The following is an 18,996-nucleotide window of genomic DNA, read 5'->3' as shown; positions in this document are numbered from 1 at the left end:
ACAGTTGCACAATGGCACAGCGATGACCAAGCTTGAGTATTTTAGGAGCAAATTGATTTCCATGCATGGGCTATAATCTGGTCTGGGAAAGACTGAGGAACTTCATTTCTTACCAAAAGCACCTTGAGGGTACCGCTCATCTGGGACAACTCCTAGTTATGAAATACTGGGATTTTGAAATAGTGGGTTGATTGCACAATTTTAGTATGGTTTCTTGGAGTGTAGCTATCTCTTGGCAACAGTGTGAGATACAGACAAATCTTATCTTTCTTTCAAAATAGAGACTTCTAAAAGTCTGTGCAGTGAACTCTCCAAATGGAGAAAAGTTTATTTTACTTAATTATCTTTATGTGTGTCCAGTATGTGTATAGTTTATATGTATGTGGTATATATACATGCAGGTGTGTGAATCCATTTGCCTGCATGTACATGATGAATCAGCAAGTGGAGGCTGTTGGGTGTCCTGCTTTGTCATGCTCCACCTTATTCTCTTGAGACAGGGTCTCTCTCTATACCTGGACCATTTTCATCTAGGCTGGTTAGTGAGCCCACTTTTTTACATGGATCTAGGAATCTAAGTTCAGGGCCCAGTGCTTGTGTAGCAAGAGCTCTTACTTCATCAACTCCCCAGACCTTGTCTATTTGCTTTGGAGACAAAGTCTTCTATGTAGGTCTGGCAGAAACTTGTACTCAGTGGTATAAACCAAGCTTGGCCATAAATCCCTGACATATTCCAAGTTCTGAGATTGTGGGTATGATTCACCTTGCCTGGCCAGAAAGTGTATTTTAAAGCTTATATCTCTCCATAGTGGTTAGCTTTCTAGTCTTTTATTTTCTTAAGACAGTTTCAGCACACATTTCCCTTAAAAGCGTTTTGTCTTAATTTCTTATTTAATGTACAAATTAGTTAGAACTTTAAATAGTGTTCTGTGTGGATAATTGAGGAAGGTGCTATGCAGGTTTATTACTATTTTTTGTTTGTTTTTCCTTCTTTATTTCCTTTGTTCATTTTTACTTTCCTCTAGTTATTGTGACTCTTATTTGAAAAGGATTTTGTTGCATAGCAGTTTGATTTTATGTGTGTAAATGGCACACTCATGAGTGTACACACACATACACACATGCACAAGTGCATTCAAGCATGCACACACCTATACAACAGAGAAAAACATAACCAAGCCTCTGCCAATTTTTGTGAGACCCTCATGTGTGTTAGTAGAATTTTCAAAATACCATTGTATTTTAAAACTCTATTGTTAGATTCATAAAAATTCTTGCCTTCCATGTTGTTTTGATTTACTATAACTTATTCATATGAAATATCACTATATATCAAATGTAATGGTTTTTGCATTTGTTGTTAGATATCTTTAATGTTATTTAACCTACTTTATTTTTGCTAGTATTTGTTACATTTTCTCTTACTGTTTACTTTTGTTAAAACTAAACTATTTATCAAAATTATAGATTTTTTCATTACCATTGTTTCAACTTTTTCCTGGCAATTTCCTCTCATGTTTTAAAATGTCATAGATTCTTATTTCTTTCATTTGTACTTTCCTTTAGTTTTTTTTTCCATCTAGAGAGGTGTTTCCCCTCGGAGGTGCTGTTGGCACCATACCTGGCTACGCTCATGTATATACTACCAGATTCATTTTGGCAGGTCTTTTTATTGTCTCTGCCACTAAATATCAATGGCACCCCAGTTGTTGGGGAATCGAGAAGCTCATTTGCACATTTTGCTTTGCCTACCATGGTGTCATACCTTGCTGAACTACAAACAGTACTCATTCTTTGGAACCTATTCTTCTAATTTGTCTTCTTTAACCCTTTGCTTTTATCTTTGTAATGTCTGTACAGAGTACTGTATAGTGCAGGGAAGACTGGATGCTGCTCAGCAAGAGAAGGAGCTTTATACCACTTCTCTATAGTTTTTATCTGTGGCCTAAGGCCTATGTGTTTTTGATTTTTCAATGCTTATTTTAGTAGTATTTACATCTCTGTTCCTAAATGGCATACATTTATGAGTACCACTTATTTTTTGTTTACTTTAAAGCATTAACTTATCCAAGGTTTTTGCTTTTTAGTTGGTTTGCAAACTGACTATATTATACTCATAAAGCTAACATCTCTATTCTTCTAATTTGGTTAAAGATCAAATTTTGTTTAAATTATTGCTACATTTTTACATTCACTGTGCAAACTGAGTAACCAATGCTCTATGGTTACCTTTTTTCTTTTAAAAAAAAAAACCAGATTTTGCTTTGTCTAAGAGTTGATAATTCTCTGTTGTAACTGTTTGTTTCCTTTCCTGTAATCCTTTCAGTAATTCATTTCCACACTACCTGACAGAAATGCTGATTGCATCTCAATATTTTCAAACACACTAGGTACTTTTTCAATTCATTTTATTTTTACTTTGCTCTTGGAAATATACTTTCTAGAACCCACCATCCTTTCATCATATGATAAAGAAGTGTGTCCTGTGTGGTATTGCCATTGACCCTGTGACTCTGAACACAGAGTCCTTCTGGGTCAACTTGTGTTGCCAAGTCCTGTTCTTAGATTAAGCAATGATTAATTACTACTGCCTTGGAGCTTCACACAAAATGGTTATGCTTAATGTACTTAGAGGATGCTATTTTTAAAATTGAACATTTTCTTTTGCAACTGAATAACTTATGCTCGCAATTAGTTGGCTTTTCAGGCATATTTCATCCTTAAACTAAATCAAAACTTTCCTACAAATATGAAGATAACTTCTGCACATTCTTGAAGCAATAAAGCAGTAAATATCAGCATTCTTAGTTTGTGTGAAGTTTGAGGTGTGGAGAGCATTTTACCCAGCACATGCTATAGTCATATAAAGTCTGTTACTGGAGAGACAGATGAATAAGGAAAATGTGGACCCTGCCTGGATTAGATCTCAAAGCGCAGGAGGCAAAGATATTAAAAAATAAGTCTGGCCCTATGTGTTATTTGTATCCTAGGTGTTTATAGGGCATAATTATGGGAAAAAAGGAGTAATCCTGAAAAGAATGGTATAGTGAGGCCAACATTTGGATGCTGGAGGACGGAGATATAGACGATGCACTTGCACACATGGCTGCATGTCTTTGCTTTTTTTTTTTGTACTTGAGACCATTTCCTTTGTGCATCGGACAGAGGCTTACACAGATCTTTGTTTTCTCAAAGGATGTTGATGTAGCAATAGTAACAGTAACCTGGTGCCATCTATAATAATGTCTTACAAGTCGGAAAGCCAAAGACTTCATGTTAGCAACCATCCTAGCCACAACGTGCATTCTTTTCCTCTCTTCTCTTCTCTTCTCTTCTCTTCTCTTCTCTTCTCTTCTCTTCTCTTCTCTTCTCTCCTCCCCTTTCCTCCCCTCCCTTCCTCTCCCCTCCCCTCCCTTCCTCTCCCCTCCCTTCCTCTCCTTCCTTCCTTCCTTCTTTCTCTTTCTTTCTTTCTTTCTTTTGTTTTTGTTTTTACAAGACAAGGTTTCTCTGTGTAACTTTGGAACCTGTCCTGGAACTCACTCTGTAGACCAGGCTGGCCTCAAACTGACAGGGACCCATGTGCCTCTGCCTCCGGAGTGCTGAAATGAAAGGTGTATGCTACCATTATGCAACCATCACATGCATTCTTAGTTACACAGACATATGCAAATATCGATGTTTAGAGCATTTTCTACATGTCCACTATGGTATAAAGAACATGTGACCAAAAGAAGCTAAATTCCCAAACGGATCATGCATTTGGATATGTAGTTATTGCTCATTACCTTAAGCCTTAGAATAGGATAGGGAGCGCTAACATCTTCAGCAGGTATTGAAACCCATCATGTTCCCTGGTGTACTGGCCATTTGAGATGACCTGGAAAGTCTGTGTAAAGTAGTCCCTGTGCTTCTGTAATAAATACAGAAATGTTAGGAGGATCATAAGCCAGAGAAAGAACAGAGGCTTGCTCATACCTAGCTGCAGAACCTCTGTAATTTCTCTAATACTTTGCAGCCTTAGATGTCATTGATGTTAAATATCAAAATTTTAAATAAAGTTTTATTACATATTAATTATTTATTGCTTGTATGCATATGCTATTAGTTCCTTTTCTTAATCTGTGATAAAACACCATGACCAGAGTAACTTATAGAAGAAAGAGATTTCTTGGGCTTATTGTTTCAGAGGGTTAGAGTTCATGGAGACAGAACAAAGGCAGCAGGCTTCAGGAGTAGAGAGCGGAGGGCTCACATCATGCAGGGCAAGCACGAAAGACAGAGAGCAAGCTTGAACTGGCAAGGGTTTTTAAACTCTCAAAGCACATCTCCTGTGGCATGCTTCCTCCAAAGGTCATCTCTCCTAAATCTCCCAAACAGTGTCAGCAAAATGGGAACTAAATGTTCAAGAGCCTGAGTCTGTAGGGTACATTCTCATTGTGTCTATAAGTTATGTATGTGTGTATATGTGTAGATAGGAGTTCTGTCTCTTCTATCATGTGGGTCTTGGGGGATTGAACTCATTCCTTCAGGTTTGGCAGTGCATGTATCTACCATTTCAGAGACTCAATATTTCCAATTTTTGTTGAAATTCCTTGTTATTTCTTTCTTTTCTTTTTCTTTTTTCTTTCTGTTTTGTTTGTTTGTTTGTTTGTTTTTCAAGACGGGTTTTTCTGTGTAGCTTTGAAGCCTGTCCTGAAACTAGCCCTTGTTTCCCAGTCTGGGCTGAAATTCCTTGTATTTCTTAATATGATGGAAATTCAAAAAACAATTTTGTTTTCTTCCAAATGACTAACGAATAAATAGCATTTCTCACTGAGAGTATTACAGTATTGCTAGCTGATGCTTGGGCTTGTAAAAGCTCCTTTCTCTAGGCACTGTAAGAACTACATGGGAATCGTGAATCACTCTTCTCCTTATTAGTTGCTGTGAGGACTGATACTCACCATTCAACAAACACATGCTAGCATGTTGTTTGTGTCAGTCACCTGACTCCCAGTGAGAGTGTCAACTCGTGAGCGTGCACTTTTGACTTTCACCTCATGTTTTCACAAAGTTTGACAACCCTGTCTTCATGTAGCCAATATTTGAATGATAGCAACAAAACTGTGAGTTTCTCAGAATAGCTGGGATACTTGTTGAGTGTATAAATGCTGAATGAAGCTAATTCACAAAGGAGGATTTTATACTTTTCTATACTCTCCCCAGTAATAAGGAATAAAGCCAGGAGTTTACTTTGCTGGTATGGCTATAGACAGATTGACATACCACATTGCGATATTTGTTGGTATCTGCTGGAAAAGTCACTCAGTCTCTATGTGTCCTGGTTTTGCTACCTTTATTTTGAAGAATATTCATACTTCTAAGGATTATCACGAGGAATAAAAAAATGTAAAAAAAATAAGATGCCGCTATAGGGTTGACCCAAGACTAATTAACAAAAGACATGTTATGAACAACAAAATGCATTGTAAAGTTGGTGTTGCTAAATTCACAATAGTTGAAATGAAGTTTATAAATTATGTATATTAAATAAAAAGATAATTTAATTCTCACCATATTTTAACAACCATGTCCATTACTGTATGTTGTGAATTTTATATTTATTAGCTGTTTGATTTCTTCGTGGTTTTACCATAGGAAACTATAGCAACAATTTCATCACTAATCTTACACACAGAAAATATATCTTATATACACTTAAAATTTGCTTATCTTGTCTTACTTATATTAGGGATATATATGCATATATATATATATATGAATATATACACTTATATTAGGGATCTTTTACTGTATTAGGTTTCCATACTATGAGACAGACCTTAATTTTAGCTGTCTTTCCCCATATTCCTATCCCCTGTCCTCTCACTCACCCCATTTAATTCTCTCTTTCCTAGGTAGATCATCTGTCCCCCCAGCCCCTTATTCTGTACCTAACCTCCATAGTTCTACAGATTGTAGCTTGCATATCATTGACTTAATAGCTAATATCCATCATATAAGTGAATGCACACCATAGTTGTCTTTCCGGGCTTTACCTCATTCAGTATGTTTTTTTTTCCTCTAGATCCATTACTTACCTGTGAATTTCATGTTTAAATAGCTGAGTAGTAGCCTACATATAAATGTTTGGCATTTTCTTTATTCTTTTATCTGTTGAGGTACATCTAGGTTGTTTCCAAATCTGGCAATTGTGAAGAGAGTAGCAGTGAACAAATCTGAGCAAGTGTCTCTGTGGTTAGGTGATGCATCCTTTGGGTAGATGCCCAAGAGTGGTATAGCTGAATCATGAGGTAGATCAATTTCCATTTTCCTGAGGAAAGCACAGATTTTCATAGGCTGCATAAGCTGCAATCCCACCAGCAAAGGATGTACCTTTCCCTTATTCTACATCTTAACCAGCCGAGCTGCCATGTGTTTTATTGATCTTAGCCATAGTGATGGCTAAGTAGTCCTGATTTGCATTTCCATGATGTCTAAAGATGTTGAACATTTCTCTAAGTGTTTCTCAGCTATTTGAATGTACACTGTTGAGAATTCTTTTTAGATCTGTACCCCATTTTTTAATTGGATTATTTGATTTCTTGATATCTAGTATTTTTTCATATTAGCCCTCTACTGAATGTGGAGTTGGTAAACATCTTTTTCCATTCTGTAGATGGATGATTTGTCCTAATGATGTGTCTTTTGCCATATAGAAGCTTTTCAGTTTTGATCTTAGTGCCTGTGCTGTTGGTGTTCTGGTCAGAAAGTCTATTCCTATGCCAATGAGTTCAAGGATATTCCCCACTTTCTCTTTTGTCAGGTTCAGCATATACAGTTTTATATCGATGACTTTGATCCATTTTCTGAGTTGAGTTTTGTGTAGGGTCATGAGTTTAGATCTATATAGATTCTTTATGAAGCTATCCAGTTTGACCAGCACCATTTGTTGAAGATGCTGGCTTTTTTCCAATGTGTATTTGTGATATCATTTTTAAAAATTAGGTCTTCATAAGTATCTGGACTTATGTCTGAATCTTCAATTTGATTCTGTTAACTAATGAGTTTTTTTTAAATATGCCAATACCATGCTGGTTTTATTACCATAACTCTGTAATAAAACTTGAAGTTGGGAATGGTGATACCTCCACCAGATCTTTTACCATTCAGGGCTTTTTTTTTCTGTCCTTTGTGTGTATGTGTGTTTCCATATGAAACTGAAAATTATCTTTTCAAGATATGTGAAATATTGTGCTGAAGTTTCGGTGGACATTACGTTATTACATTGAATCTGTAGTTTGCTTTCGGTTGGATGACCATTTTTATGATATTAATTCTACTAATCTATGAGTCATGGGCATGAGAGCGCCTTCCATCTCCTGATATCTTCTTCAATTTCTTTCTTTAATACACAAAGCTTTTTTTAATCATATAAGTCTTTAACTTTCTTGATTATCGTTACTCCAAGATATTTTATGTTATTTGAGGCTATTGTGAAAGGTGTTATTTTCCTGATTTCTTTCTCAGTCCATTTGTCATTTGTATATAGAAAGGTTACTATTTTGTGAGTTAATTTGGGATCCAGGTACTTTGATGGAAGTGTTTATCAGCTGTAGGAGTTTCCCTGGCGAATATTTTTGGCTTACTTGTGTATACTGTCATATCATCTGTGAGTTTGCATCTTTTTTTGGGGGGGCGGTTGAAACCACTGATGTTTATTTATTCCTGCTATTTTGTTGTTGTGTTGTATGTGTCATTTCCCTATTTTAATTTGCTTGTCTGTATTTATTTATACCCATGTTTTCTTGGGTGTTGTCAAGTTCTTTAGGTGGGAGTTTTCTTTCCAGTGCCTTCTATAGGGCTGGGTTTGTATTTGGTTATTATCATGGAAAGTCTTATTCTCACCATCTATAGGAGTTGAAAGTTTTGCTGCACATACTATGCCAGGCTGGTATCTGTGGTTTTTGAGCGTTTTTAGAACCTCTGTCCAGGATCTTCTGGCTTTTCAAGTCTCCATTGAGAAGTCAAGTTTTATTCAAAAATATCTGACTTTATATATATGCTCAACCTGCTCCTTTCCCTTTATAACTTTTAATATTCTTTCTTCGTTTAGTACATTTAGTGTTTTGGATGTTATGTTCTGAAGGAAATTTCTTTTCTGGTCCAGTCTATGTGGTGTTCTGTATATTTCTTGTACTTCAACAGGTATGTCCTTCTTTAGGTTAGGGCAATTTTCTCCTGTGATTTTGTTGAAAGTATTTTCTGTGCCTTTGGCCTAGGATTCTTCTCCTTCTCTTGTCCCATGATTTTTAGATTTGGGTCTTTTCATAGTGTTCTAGATTTCTGGATGTTTTGGTCCAGGATTTTATCTAGAGTTAACACTTTCTTAGACTGAGGCATCCATTTCTTTTATTGTGTCTTTAGTGCCTAAAATTCTTTCCTCCATTCCTTGTAATCTGTTAGTGAGGATTGCTTCTTGCCAAATATTCAGTTCCAGATTTTTCTCAGTTTTTTTAAAAAATTAATTTCATTCCACTTTGAGGTCTTGAACTATTTTATTCCTTTCCTTTCACTATTTTGTGTTTTCATAGATTTCTTTTAGGAGTTTATCAATTTTCTCTTTAACCATCCCTGTTGCATTCATAATGACAATTTTAGGTTCTTTTTCTTATGCTTCATCCATGTTGGAATAATCAGGACCTATCATGGTAGGGTTTCTGGGCTCCAGTGGAGGGAGACATATTGTCCTGACTGTTATTGTGTTTTTCTAGCGTCCAGGCTTCTGGATTTGGGATGATGGTAATTTTAGGTGCCAATATCTGGTCTTGTCTTTGTTGTCTGAGTGTTTTGCTCTTTAGTTTCTGTTGCCTTTTCTGGTTCTTAGAGTTTGGGGGCTCTGTGTTTCCTGGTAGGGAATTGTCCTGGGATTCTGCTAGGTGTGGCCACCAGTTTTTTTTGAGTAAAATGTGTTTCTAAGTATTTGGAGCTGATATTTAGGAATGAGGCTGTACTGGGGGTGGGGTGGGATAGGATAAGGAAGTCCATAGGAAGAAGGAAAGCAAGATTTTCTACCAGTATCTGCTTAGACTCCTGGAAATGGGGGCAGAAATCGAGGAGAGGCCACAACAGGCGGTCTACTACAGAAGGCAGGACTGGATTTGGGGATTGGATTGAGGGCAGAGGAGTTAGAGTGAAGATCTAAAGCTCACCTACCTGCTTTCTGCTTCTCTGTCAGGCTTGCCTTGAGGGCGATCTCTTACATAGAATAAACAAAAATCCTTGCTAAATATGTGTTTTCCCTTTTAGGAAGAAATTATTAATATATTTAGCCTACTTTTCTATAGTCTTTTGTTTTTGTTAATATTCACTGTTTCGTTAATATTTTGTTTTTGTTAATAATAATAATCATGGACTTGCCATTTTGGGGCACTACTGTTTTTGACTTAGGTATTTTGAATTTTTTTTTGGTACAGGGTTTTTTTGTTGTGTATCCATGGCTGTCCTGAGACTAGCTCTGTAGACCTGACTGATCTTGAACTCAGAGATCCACTTGCCTCTGCCTCCCAAGTGCTGGTATTAAAAGTGTGTGCCACCATCACCTATCAGTGTTTTGTAATTCTTATCAGGGACATTTACATTTATCACTGTTATAGTTTCTGGATAAACTAACCTCTATAATGATATTATAGCTGGTATTTTTTACCTGGAAATTACAGTCATATTAATATAGTGATTCTTGTTTTCAAGGCCATCATAACATGCTATGATTTTTCTATCACATCACTTTAATTATTCTTATATATTTATCTTTACACTGAATTTCTTATGGCTAATCTAAGACTGTGTTTTACAGTGTCATTCAACATGATAATTTCTTTCTTTCAAGTAGGTTGTTTAGATTAATTTACAGTTAATAATATTATAGACATATTAAGAGAATGATTGAGCATCTTTTCTTTGTAATGTCCCAAACCAAAGATTATCCAAACTATATTAATTTAAAAGTTAAAACTTAACAATTTCAGAACAGCAATATCAGAGCCACAGATTTCTGGGTTTGCATATTTAATATTAGATTCTTTCTCTGAATTTTTAAAATTTACTTTTGTTATTGAAAATAGATTTTTGTTTTGTCAAGTAATATATCCCGATTATAGTTTCCTCTCCCTTTATTCCTCCCAGTTTCTCCCTTCCTCCCTATGCCATCTGAGTCATTTCTCGTTCTGTCTCTCATTAGAAAAAGAAATAGGCAGGTAGTGGTGCGCATGCCTTTAATCCCAGCACCCTGGAGGCAGAGGCAGGTGAATCTCTGTGATTTTGAGGCCAGCCTTGTCTACAAGAGCTAGTTCCAGGACAGACTCTAAAGTTACAGAGCAACCCTGTCTCAAAAAAACAAAACAAAACAAAACAAACAAACACACAAACAAAAAACAAAAAAAAGGAAAGAAAGAAAAGAAAAAGGCTTCCCAGGACCATTGATGTGAGAGTCCCATGCAGCTGTCTGAGGCCTTGTAGATGTTCATGGTCCATGCTGCCACCAAGAACCATGTTTTTCTTCATGGTCCTATCCAAGCCAGGGACTGTGTTGGTATCTGAGGTCTGTGAGACCACCAAAGGCCATGCAGATAGATGTCTGTGGTCTGTGCTGCCACCTAAAGCCATGTTGATGTCCGTGGTCTGTTGTAAGGAGCACAGGGTCCTTTATTCCATCCCGCCCAGATAGCTTACACCTGAAATAATCACACTGAAATTGTATTAAATTACTGCTTGACCCATAAGCTCTAGCCTCTTATTGACTAACTCTTATAGCTTGATTCAACCTATTTCTAATAATCTGTATGTCATCACGAGGTCATAGCTTACTGGGAGAGATTCAGCATGTCTGACCTGGCAGCTTCATGGTGTCTCTCCATCTGACTGCTTTCTTCCTTCCAGAATTCAGTTCTCTTTTCCACGCCTACCTAAGCTCTCCCCTATCAAAAGGCCAAGGCAGTTTCTTTATTCAACCAATTAAAGCAGCACAAATACAGAAGAACCTCCTACACCAGTGGTTCATTCTTACTATTTGCTTTTCACTTGTTCCATCTTTCTTTGATTTTCCTCCTATCTTTTTGACTTTTTTAGGTTACATTTTATGATCTCATTTTATATTCTTTGCAGGTATATTAGCTATAATTCCCTATTTTGTTACTTTACTGTTTCCTTCAGGGATTTTTACAATACATATCTTTTGACCTATCACCATCAAATGATAGTATACCACTTCATGTATAACTCAAACTTCTAAACTACAGCTGGTTCCTATTTCTCCTTTTCTAGTTTCCATGCTAATGTTGAAATACCATTCGCACCTATATATGTTAGAACCCTTACAAAAGCCTGAGTCATTATTCACTCAGTGCCTCTAAACCACTCTCTGCACTTTGTCTTCTTACTTCCTGTGAGAAGAATATTGCATTTAAAATATATTTCCTCATTTAATCCAAGAGTTATAGGTATTTAAAACATGGTTAAGTGTATATGATCCACAAGGGAGTGACAGTCTTCCTTGTCACTAAAAGACAGGCATGGTTTCAGACCAGACACACTGCATTAGTGGAAACTGAATTATTAATGTCATCCAATCAGCAGCTTGTGTGTTGGAGCTCTAGCAAATGCTACCCACTCTCTGTTCCTGCCAAAGCTCCCACTGCTAATTCTCAGTTCAAAGCTTATTTTCTCATAGATGTACTCTATGTTTTGACATGTCTCATCTATATCATGTGTATAGAATGAACTGGTTTTCCTTAGGATCTTTTCTTCTATGAAATAGTCAAAGCTACTTTGAGTCATGTTAGAAAGACCATGTCTCAGAAATGTACCTTTTAGCCTATATACACGTGGAGTGCTGTGGTATTGGTTAGTCTTTCTCATTATTCCAATACATTATGACTAAGATCAGAAATATCTGGTGGAAAGACCTGAACTTTAAAGATCCAGATACAAATGGCACAGTTACTACTAATGATGATGATCTTAAGAAAATATTAGCAATGGGAGCCTAACCTTTGTTGGTACACGATTCATGAGCTGTTGGTTAAACACAGCCAATATTAAAAAGTAAGTTACATAAACTCATAAGTATGTAATTCATATTAAAGCTAAGTCAATAAATACCATAAGTCATGACTTGTATTTTACTATTACTTATGCTGTGGATGGTCTGTGGCTTCCCTTGCATGGAGAAGTTTAATGTGTATTCTACTGCTCATTTTTCCAATTGTGCATTGCGTGGTACCATGTAGATTGCTTGAAACTGGCATAACTAAGGAACTCCATGAGAGCCCGGAATGAGTTCCCACAACATTTGCCCATGAGAGATCTCACAATTTTGTCAGGTTGCAACCATAGGAGGCTATAGATATAAGAATTTGACAAAATGAAAACATTCTATCAAGACAAGTTGGTTACCGGAAACTTCCTGTGAGGGACACTGTGTGTTATTATTTGTGAAGCGTATGGATACTCCATTCATGATATGCTTCCTCTTGTTTCTAAGCACAGCCAACAACAACATATTAACCAGCACCACACTGCTTAAATTCTCTCAAAATAAGACTCTTCATTTATTAAGCCAAGAGGTCAATCCATAAGAATGATACTAGAAATTTTTATGTTCATGTTTGTGCCTATTACACACTAGAACAAAACACCAGCAGCCTTTTACCCACCCCAAGTCCACAGATGGACACGACAGGGTTGACACTGGAGTCTTTGTGTAGTTATCAGTACCCTACCTTGATATGTCCAGTCGCTTTTGCTTTGGTCAGACTCCCCGCTTTAGTGGTTCTTCTGTCTCCTCTTAGTCACCTCCCATCATTTCTTCTATTAGCAATGCTCTCCTTTTGACAGGCTGGACACTATGGTTGATTTTGTTAGAGTTGTTCACAGAATATGAGTCCATAGATTCCCAGTGAGGACCTTGTCACTGCTACTGCCGACTACACTCTAGCTGTTAACTCTTTCTTAGGGAGATATTACGATAAAATATTCTAGGTTTGTAAGAGGACACATCCACCCATGCATCTTCCATCTTGTTTAAGGAGAAACACATAGGGAATAAATACTCTTGAAGGTCCTTGTATTTCTCTCTAATTCCACTTCCCCTTTCCACATCTAAGCAGTAACCTAAATCCATCATTTCTAGATACGTGCTAGACTCAGGTTTCATAGCTTGTTTTACAGACACTTAAATATACAAAACATAATTACCCTGTTATATATATTCTTAAATAAATAGATTTCATACTTTAGATCAATTTTAGGTTTATAGCATTACCAAGCAGAAAGAAGCCTCCTCTGACTTTAGTTCACACTTGGACAATAAATTTTCATTTGTCTTTCCTGCATTTCTGTTAAGGCCAGGGCCTTTACATTAGCGGGTTTACAACTGGCAATTGGAACTGGGTAAGTCCCTCAACAATGTGCACAGCGTAGTCCTCTCGAGAATCTCCTTCACTAGGCATAGTGCTCGGTACAAACCATCTACTGAATCAAGAGAAATACAAACAAAACTTCTTTCAAATACTCGTATCCACAGTGGAAACCTCCTTGTGTCTTCCCACATACAACAGTCTGAACCATTAAAGATGTCCCTGTCAGAAGAAAGGGGAATGGGTTTAAGTGTAGCCAGCAGAGATAAGGCAGAGCATGATTGCCAGTCAACACCAGGAGTAATGCTCTCAAGGCAGCAAAGCTCGGAACTCAAAGCCATTCGTAAGCTGGGGGCTGCCTCTGTTTACCGGCTGAGAGGGTTTTAGATAATGAACCATGAAAGCCCGCTATGCAACAGCACCATGCAATACGTTTTCACTTGCTGCTAGTCAGCTTCAGAGATCAAGGACGGTTAAACACATAACCCACTCATGCATGTTATTTTAAAGGCACATTTTAAAGTTGTAAATATGGTACATTGAGTTAATGAGATATCTTCCTTTAGTGACAAATATTTACCTTCCACATACGCCTCTCGATGTCAAGACACCATTTCTTTTTTTTCTCCCCTTTTCTCAGGAGGCTGGGATGCAGATGGAAGAGGCCCTTGTGTCTGGGACACATTCACCCATCAGGGAGGAGAGCGAGTTTTTGAGAACCAGACTGGTGATGTAGCTTGTGGCAGCTACACTCTGTGGGAAGAAGATTTGAAATGTATCAAACAGCTTGGATTGACTCATTACCGCTTCTCTCTTTCCTGGTCACGTCTGTTACCTGATGGGACGACAGGTTTCATCAACCAGAAAGGCAAGTGTTTCTTAAAAATAGAAGGTTGCAGCTTTAATTCAAGGTTATTGCTGAAGTCTGGCATAATTAATCCGGCATGCTGTTCTGCAGGGCAGCTTTGAAATCACAAGTTTTCAGAGTGATTATAGGATACAGTTTTTGAAATGGGTTTGCATTAGCTTTCTCAATAATATTTTGGTTTGCCTGGGCTGTTGAACACCTCTTTGGAGGAAGGAGGGGTAGATGGGTAGGAAAAAGCCTGGAATAAGGGTCGTATTTATGAAATGTATTTATGAAAGATGATTTCTCAGTGAAGGTGAATTTCCAAAAAAACCCTGCTGTATTAAACTACTTTTCCAGTATTTCACACATGAGGAATTATGAGGGCCCCAAGAAATCTGAAAGTCTTGGGAGAATTTCACCTGCACTGAGTCCCCAATGAGAGCATAGGGCTTAGTTCCCAGAAACTAAGTTCTCACTTAGTTGAGATAAATTGTGAAGCATCAGGTACATCACATGCTGTGTGTAACAGTTCCATTCGACATTACTCTGTGACTCAGTTTCTCCAAGAGTAGAAAAGAATGCTATAAAAGTTTATACCTCAGAGAATTATTAAAGATTACATGAAGTAATTTTGTGATTCACATAGTACCTGACATGTCATAAACACTTATTAAATGCTAACTGTTCTTCTTATAATGCACAAATAAAAGAAACATTTACTTATGCATTGGATGCCTTACTTAGGCACTTTCAAACATATTTTCTCTCATTCACAAACGAATAAGGAAGTCATCATGACCATATCTTATAGATGTGGATATCCAAGTCCACAAATTTGGCAAATAGATCCAAAGTCTAAACTTAAGATCTAGCTACACTTTATATAAATAGCCTTGGAAACTTGGCCTGGGGACCAAATCTGGCCCACCACCTGCTTTTGTAAATAAAGTTTTACTGGAGCACAGCCATGACCATTCTTTACACACCATCTATAGTTGCTTCCCTACTGCAATGGCAAAAGTGAGTAGTTGGGGTGGAGAGCATATGGCCTACAAAGTCCAAGATATTAACGATCTAGTTCATTGTAGGAAATGTTTGCCAACCCCATATTCTACAACATATGGTTCCTAAATACACATCATTTATTATTAGTTGGTCCCAGAAAAGAGTTCCTACAACGCTGAGAAGTACTAGATCAGGCAAATGAAATGCACTGCGTGTAAAATTTAGGGAGCATCTCATAAACACAGGATGGGCAATTGCATGACCTAAGAGTGGCTCCCTTCCCTACATCACCAAGCATTACACATTCCCAGTACCTTCATGATGCCATGGGACTCATATGTGTAAGTTACACAAATCCCTAAATGCAACAACTCATTGTGCTAGCTCCTGCCTGTGCTTGTGAATTTGCAGTGTTTCTCTCATACAAGGCTGGCAATTTCCTCCAATGTGAAATGTATCAATAACCATGGAGGCTTATATGATGCTAAGGACTTTAAGTTTGGAGTTCCCCAAATAGGGATAACCAAGATAAGTAAGTCCATTAATGAATTCAGGAGACAGTAACCAAAATGAGGGCCATTGATTGAATGTAGAATTATTGTACATATTTTTTTTTGACTTTGAACAATAGGTGATGTGTTGTTCACTTTAAAGATAAACCCATAATTTCCTGTCTTCATCACCCAACGTCTCTACCTTCTTTTTTCTTTGGTACCATGGTACCTCAAGCTCTGACAATTGACTCTGAATGGGTTCAGTGTCTTGCTTCTTTCATCTCACTGGTTGCCAGTTGTAGTTGGCGACCTTTGTGCCTTGTCAGATGTTGCAGATGTTAGTCTTCTTCCTTGCTCAGCATTTTCCCAGCCCTCACCTGTTTATTACTCTCAACGAGGACTTTTTGATATACACTAACCTTTTTGCCTGCCTTCTCCCTTTCTGTCCTCTGATCTTCTTTCCTATAAATACTACACATCAACTTTCCTAAAACTTGGTCTAACTCATAGTAGGCTGGGTCATCTCTTGCTAAAACAGAGATTTAAAAATGTACTTCATTCTTTCAAGGCTCAACAAGGAACTTAGTCTTAACTCACTTCTGAAGCCTTCTAAAATGCCATTTTCCCTTGTGTATATGTGTTCAATTTCCTAAACACATAAGTTACCACTTATTAAACATACTATGCACCTTTCACATTGAAGGAATTTGCTGACACTCTACTTCATGGTTAGAGTGGTCATTCCTTAACCCCAATTACATCTGATTAAGGCCTAACCTGTTCAGGCTGAGTATAAATGGTTCCTTTGCTCTAAAATATCCATCTGTTGAAATAGAAAATTTCTGGTTTCTTCCCCCCCCTTTTTTTCTTTATTTGAAGACAGGGTTTCTCTGTGTTGCTTTGGAGACTGTTCTGAAACTAGCTCTTGTAGACCAGGATGGCCTCGAACTCACAAAGATCCACCTGCTTCTGCCTCCCAAGTGCTGGGATTAAAGGCATGTGCCACCACTGCCTGGCAAAAACAGAAAATTTCTTATCTATCTATCTATCTATCTATCTATCTATCTATCTATCTATCTATCTATCTATCATCTATCATCTATCTATAGCTACATCTATCTATCTTATCGTTTATCATGTGTGCATATATCTATCTATCTAATAATTTATTATCTACCATCTAGATATATCTATTTCTATCTATCTATCTATCTATCTATCCATCTATCTATCTATCTATCTATCTATCTATCTATCTATCTATCTATCTACTGTCTATCTATCTATCTATCTATCATGTATTTATCATCTACAATATCATAGCACTATGCAAAGATCACAGGATATTTATCATACTCTTTACTATTTATTATTGTAATAGCTATTCATTTATTTCCACTCAGAGTATTTTGAGTATGACTTATGCCAAAAAGACTGTGATGTGTATTTATAACACAGATGGAAGGAAATCCCTTGAGTTTCTTTCTGTGTAAAGGGCAGATAATTGTCTTCAGTGCTTTGTAATTGAGTCTACTTCCTTCCAGAGAGGGATTCTGTAAATAGTTCCTTAATTTATTTATGTCAATAACAATCATATAAACCACTGAGTTCGGTGACGATCTCCTTTTATTGAGTGTGTTGTATGTGTCAGTCAGTGTCCCAAACACAACACTCGCTCTTGCAGTATGTTCCTATTAGGCCCATAAGTGAGTCTCCCTAATATGGGCTATGGGCATAACGCTGGGTGCAACAATTCCAAGTTATGATTGAGTTCAACTTGTATCTGACATCAAAATCCTAGTGCTCAGGATTGAGTGCACCAAAAGCCATGCAAAACCATGTGAACTCTGCAATCTTTTTGCTTATCAAATAAGTAGATGTTTCATGTCACCAAGACTCTTTTCATTCATGGGGTTTTCAATGACCTTCCACTTAGATGGTATAGAAAAAAAATAATGATAAAAACTTCAGAATTGTGATTACCAGCAGGTTTATAAGTCAGCCTGACCACTCCCTCTCTGAGACGCTAGAATCCTGAGGGCACTGATTGGGAATGTCTCGACAACTAAGCCATCATCAGAAGTGGAAGTGGATGTATGTGAAGACTCCTTTTTTCAGCCTACTTTAACATATTTGACGAATATATTTATATATTTTGCTATAGATAAAACTGACCCGGACCCATTGCGGTTGTTAACTTACTGTATGAAACTCTTCTGCTTTTTTTCTCAACAGTGCCCAAATTCTGAGGATATTCTCTCTCAAGACTTATTTGTTTGTTTGTTTGTTTACTCTGTGTGTTGTGCAGAGGCAAATGTGTGTATATATGCACGTGTGTGCACATGCTTGTAGATGCCAGAAGACAGTCTTTGTAGGCTTTTCCTCAGGCTCATTCCCCCCACTCCTTTTTTTTTTTTTTTTTTTTTGAGAGTGTCCCCTTTTGACCAGCAACTTGACAAGTAGTCCAGGCTGACTGGGCAAGCTAGTGAACTTCAGAAATCTCCCTGTCTCTGTCATATCAGCCAAGTACAAGCCTATCCAATCACATCCTACTTTTAAAACTCCTGCTTCTGAGAGCTGAACCCAAGGTCCTCAGGCTTACAAGGCAAGCACTGCACAGACGGAACGCTCCTTTGCCTTTCACCAAGGATTTTAGCTAAAGGAGTATGGAGCTGTGCTGATATATCAAATGTTGAGAGTCAACTCAACATATCCAGAAGTTTGTGGACACAGTGTGAGTTGGTGACCCGAGATCAGCAAGGCAGAGGAAACAGAGCATGGAAGCCGAGGCACAGAAGTGGCTTGAGTCAGTTAGGTGATCTGGGGTTGCTGAGGACAGACTCTGTGCACGTGCTGATCACCTGGACACCAGACAGAGCTCTTTTTTGTGTTTAGCCTCAGCAGTAGCTGATTAATAGTCCGGACCCTCTCCTGAACAAGAGGGCACAGGAGGCGCTTACAGGAGGTGGAATTTCAGCAAGCAGTTGCTCATTCTTGTGCAGCGATCTGTTGAAGAGATTGGAATGGTTTAAACTCAGAAGGGCCAGTGTGTGCCTCCCATTTAAAGATTTTCTCAAAGAGCATGTAAAGAATTAAAACAGTACAAACTAAATGCCTTCTTACTGTCTTTGCCCAGGAACACAAGACTCTCTCTCTCTCTCTCTCTCTCTCTCTCTCTCTCTCTCTCTCTCTCTCTCTCTGTGTGTGTGTGTGTGTGTGTGTTTGACTACCCACACCAAAGCTTGATTATGGG

General features: G+C 37.6%; 1 protein-coding gene across 2 annotated transcripts in view; it reads left to right on the top strand.

The window, feature by feature from the left end:
• The window catches only part of LOC125387613 (cytosolic beta-glucosidase), a 124,791-nt gene that overhangs the window by 28,530 nt on the left and 77,265 nt on the right, over positions 1 to 18,996 (top strand). For both annotated transcript variants that reach the window (XM_048415319.3, XM_048415320.3), the window contains exon 2: positions 14,035 to 14,262. In XM_048415319.3, coding sequence (XP_048271276.3) covers positions 14,035 to 14,262 — 228 coding nt within the window. The remainder of the gene's footprint in view (positions 1 to 14,034; positions 14,263 to 18,996) is intronic.

The sequence above is a fragment of the Myodes glareolus genome, chromosome 8 (genome assembly GCF_982192425.1).
Source record: "Myodes glareolus chromosome 8, mMyoGla1.1, whole genome shotgun sequence".
Taxonomy (NCBI): Eukaryota; Metazoa; Chordata; class Mammalia; order Rodentia; family Cricetidae; genus Myodes; species Myodes glareolus.
This window is presented reverse-complemented; position numbering and strand designations above follow the sequence as displayed.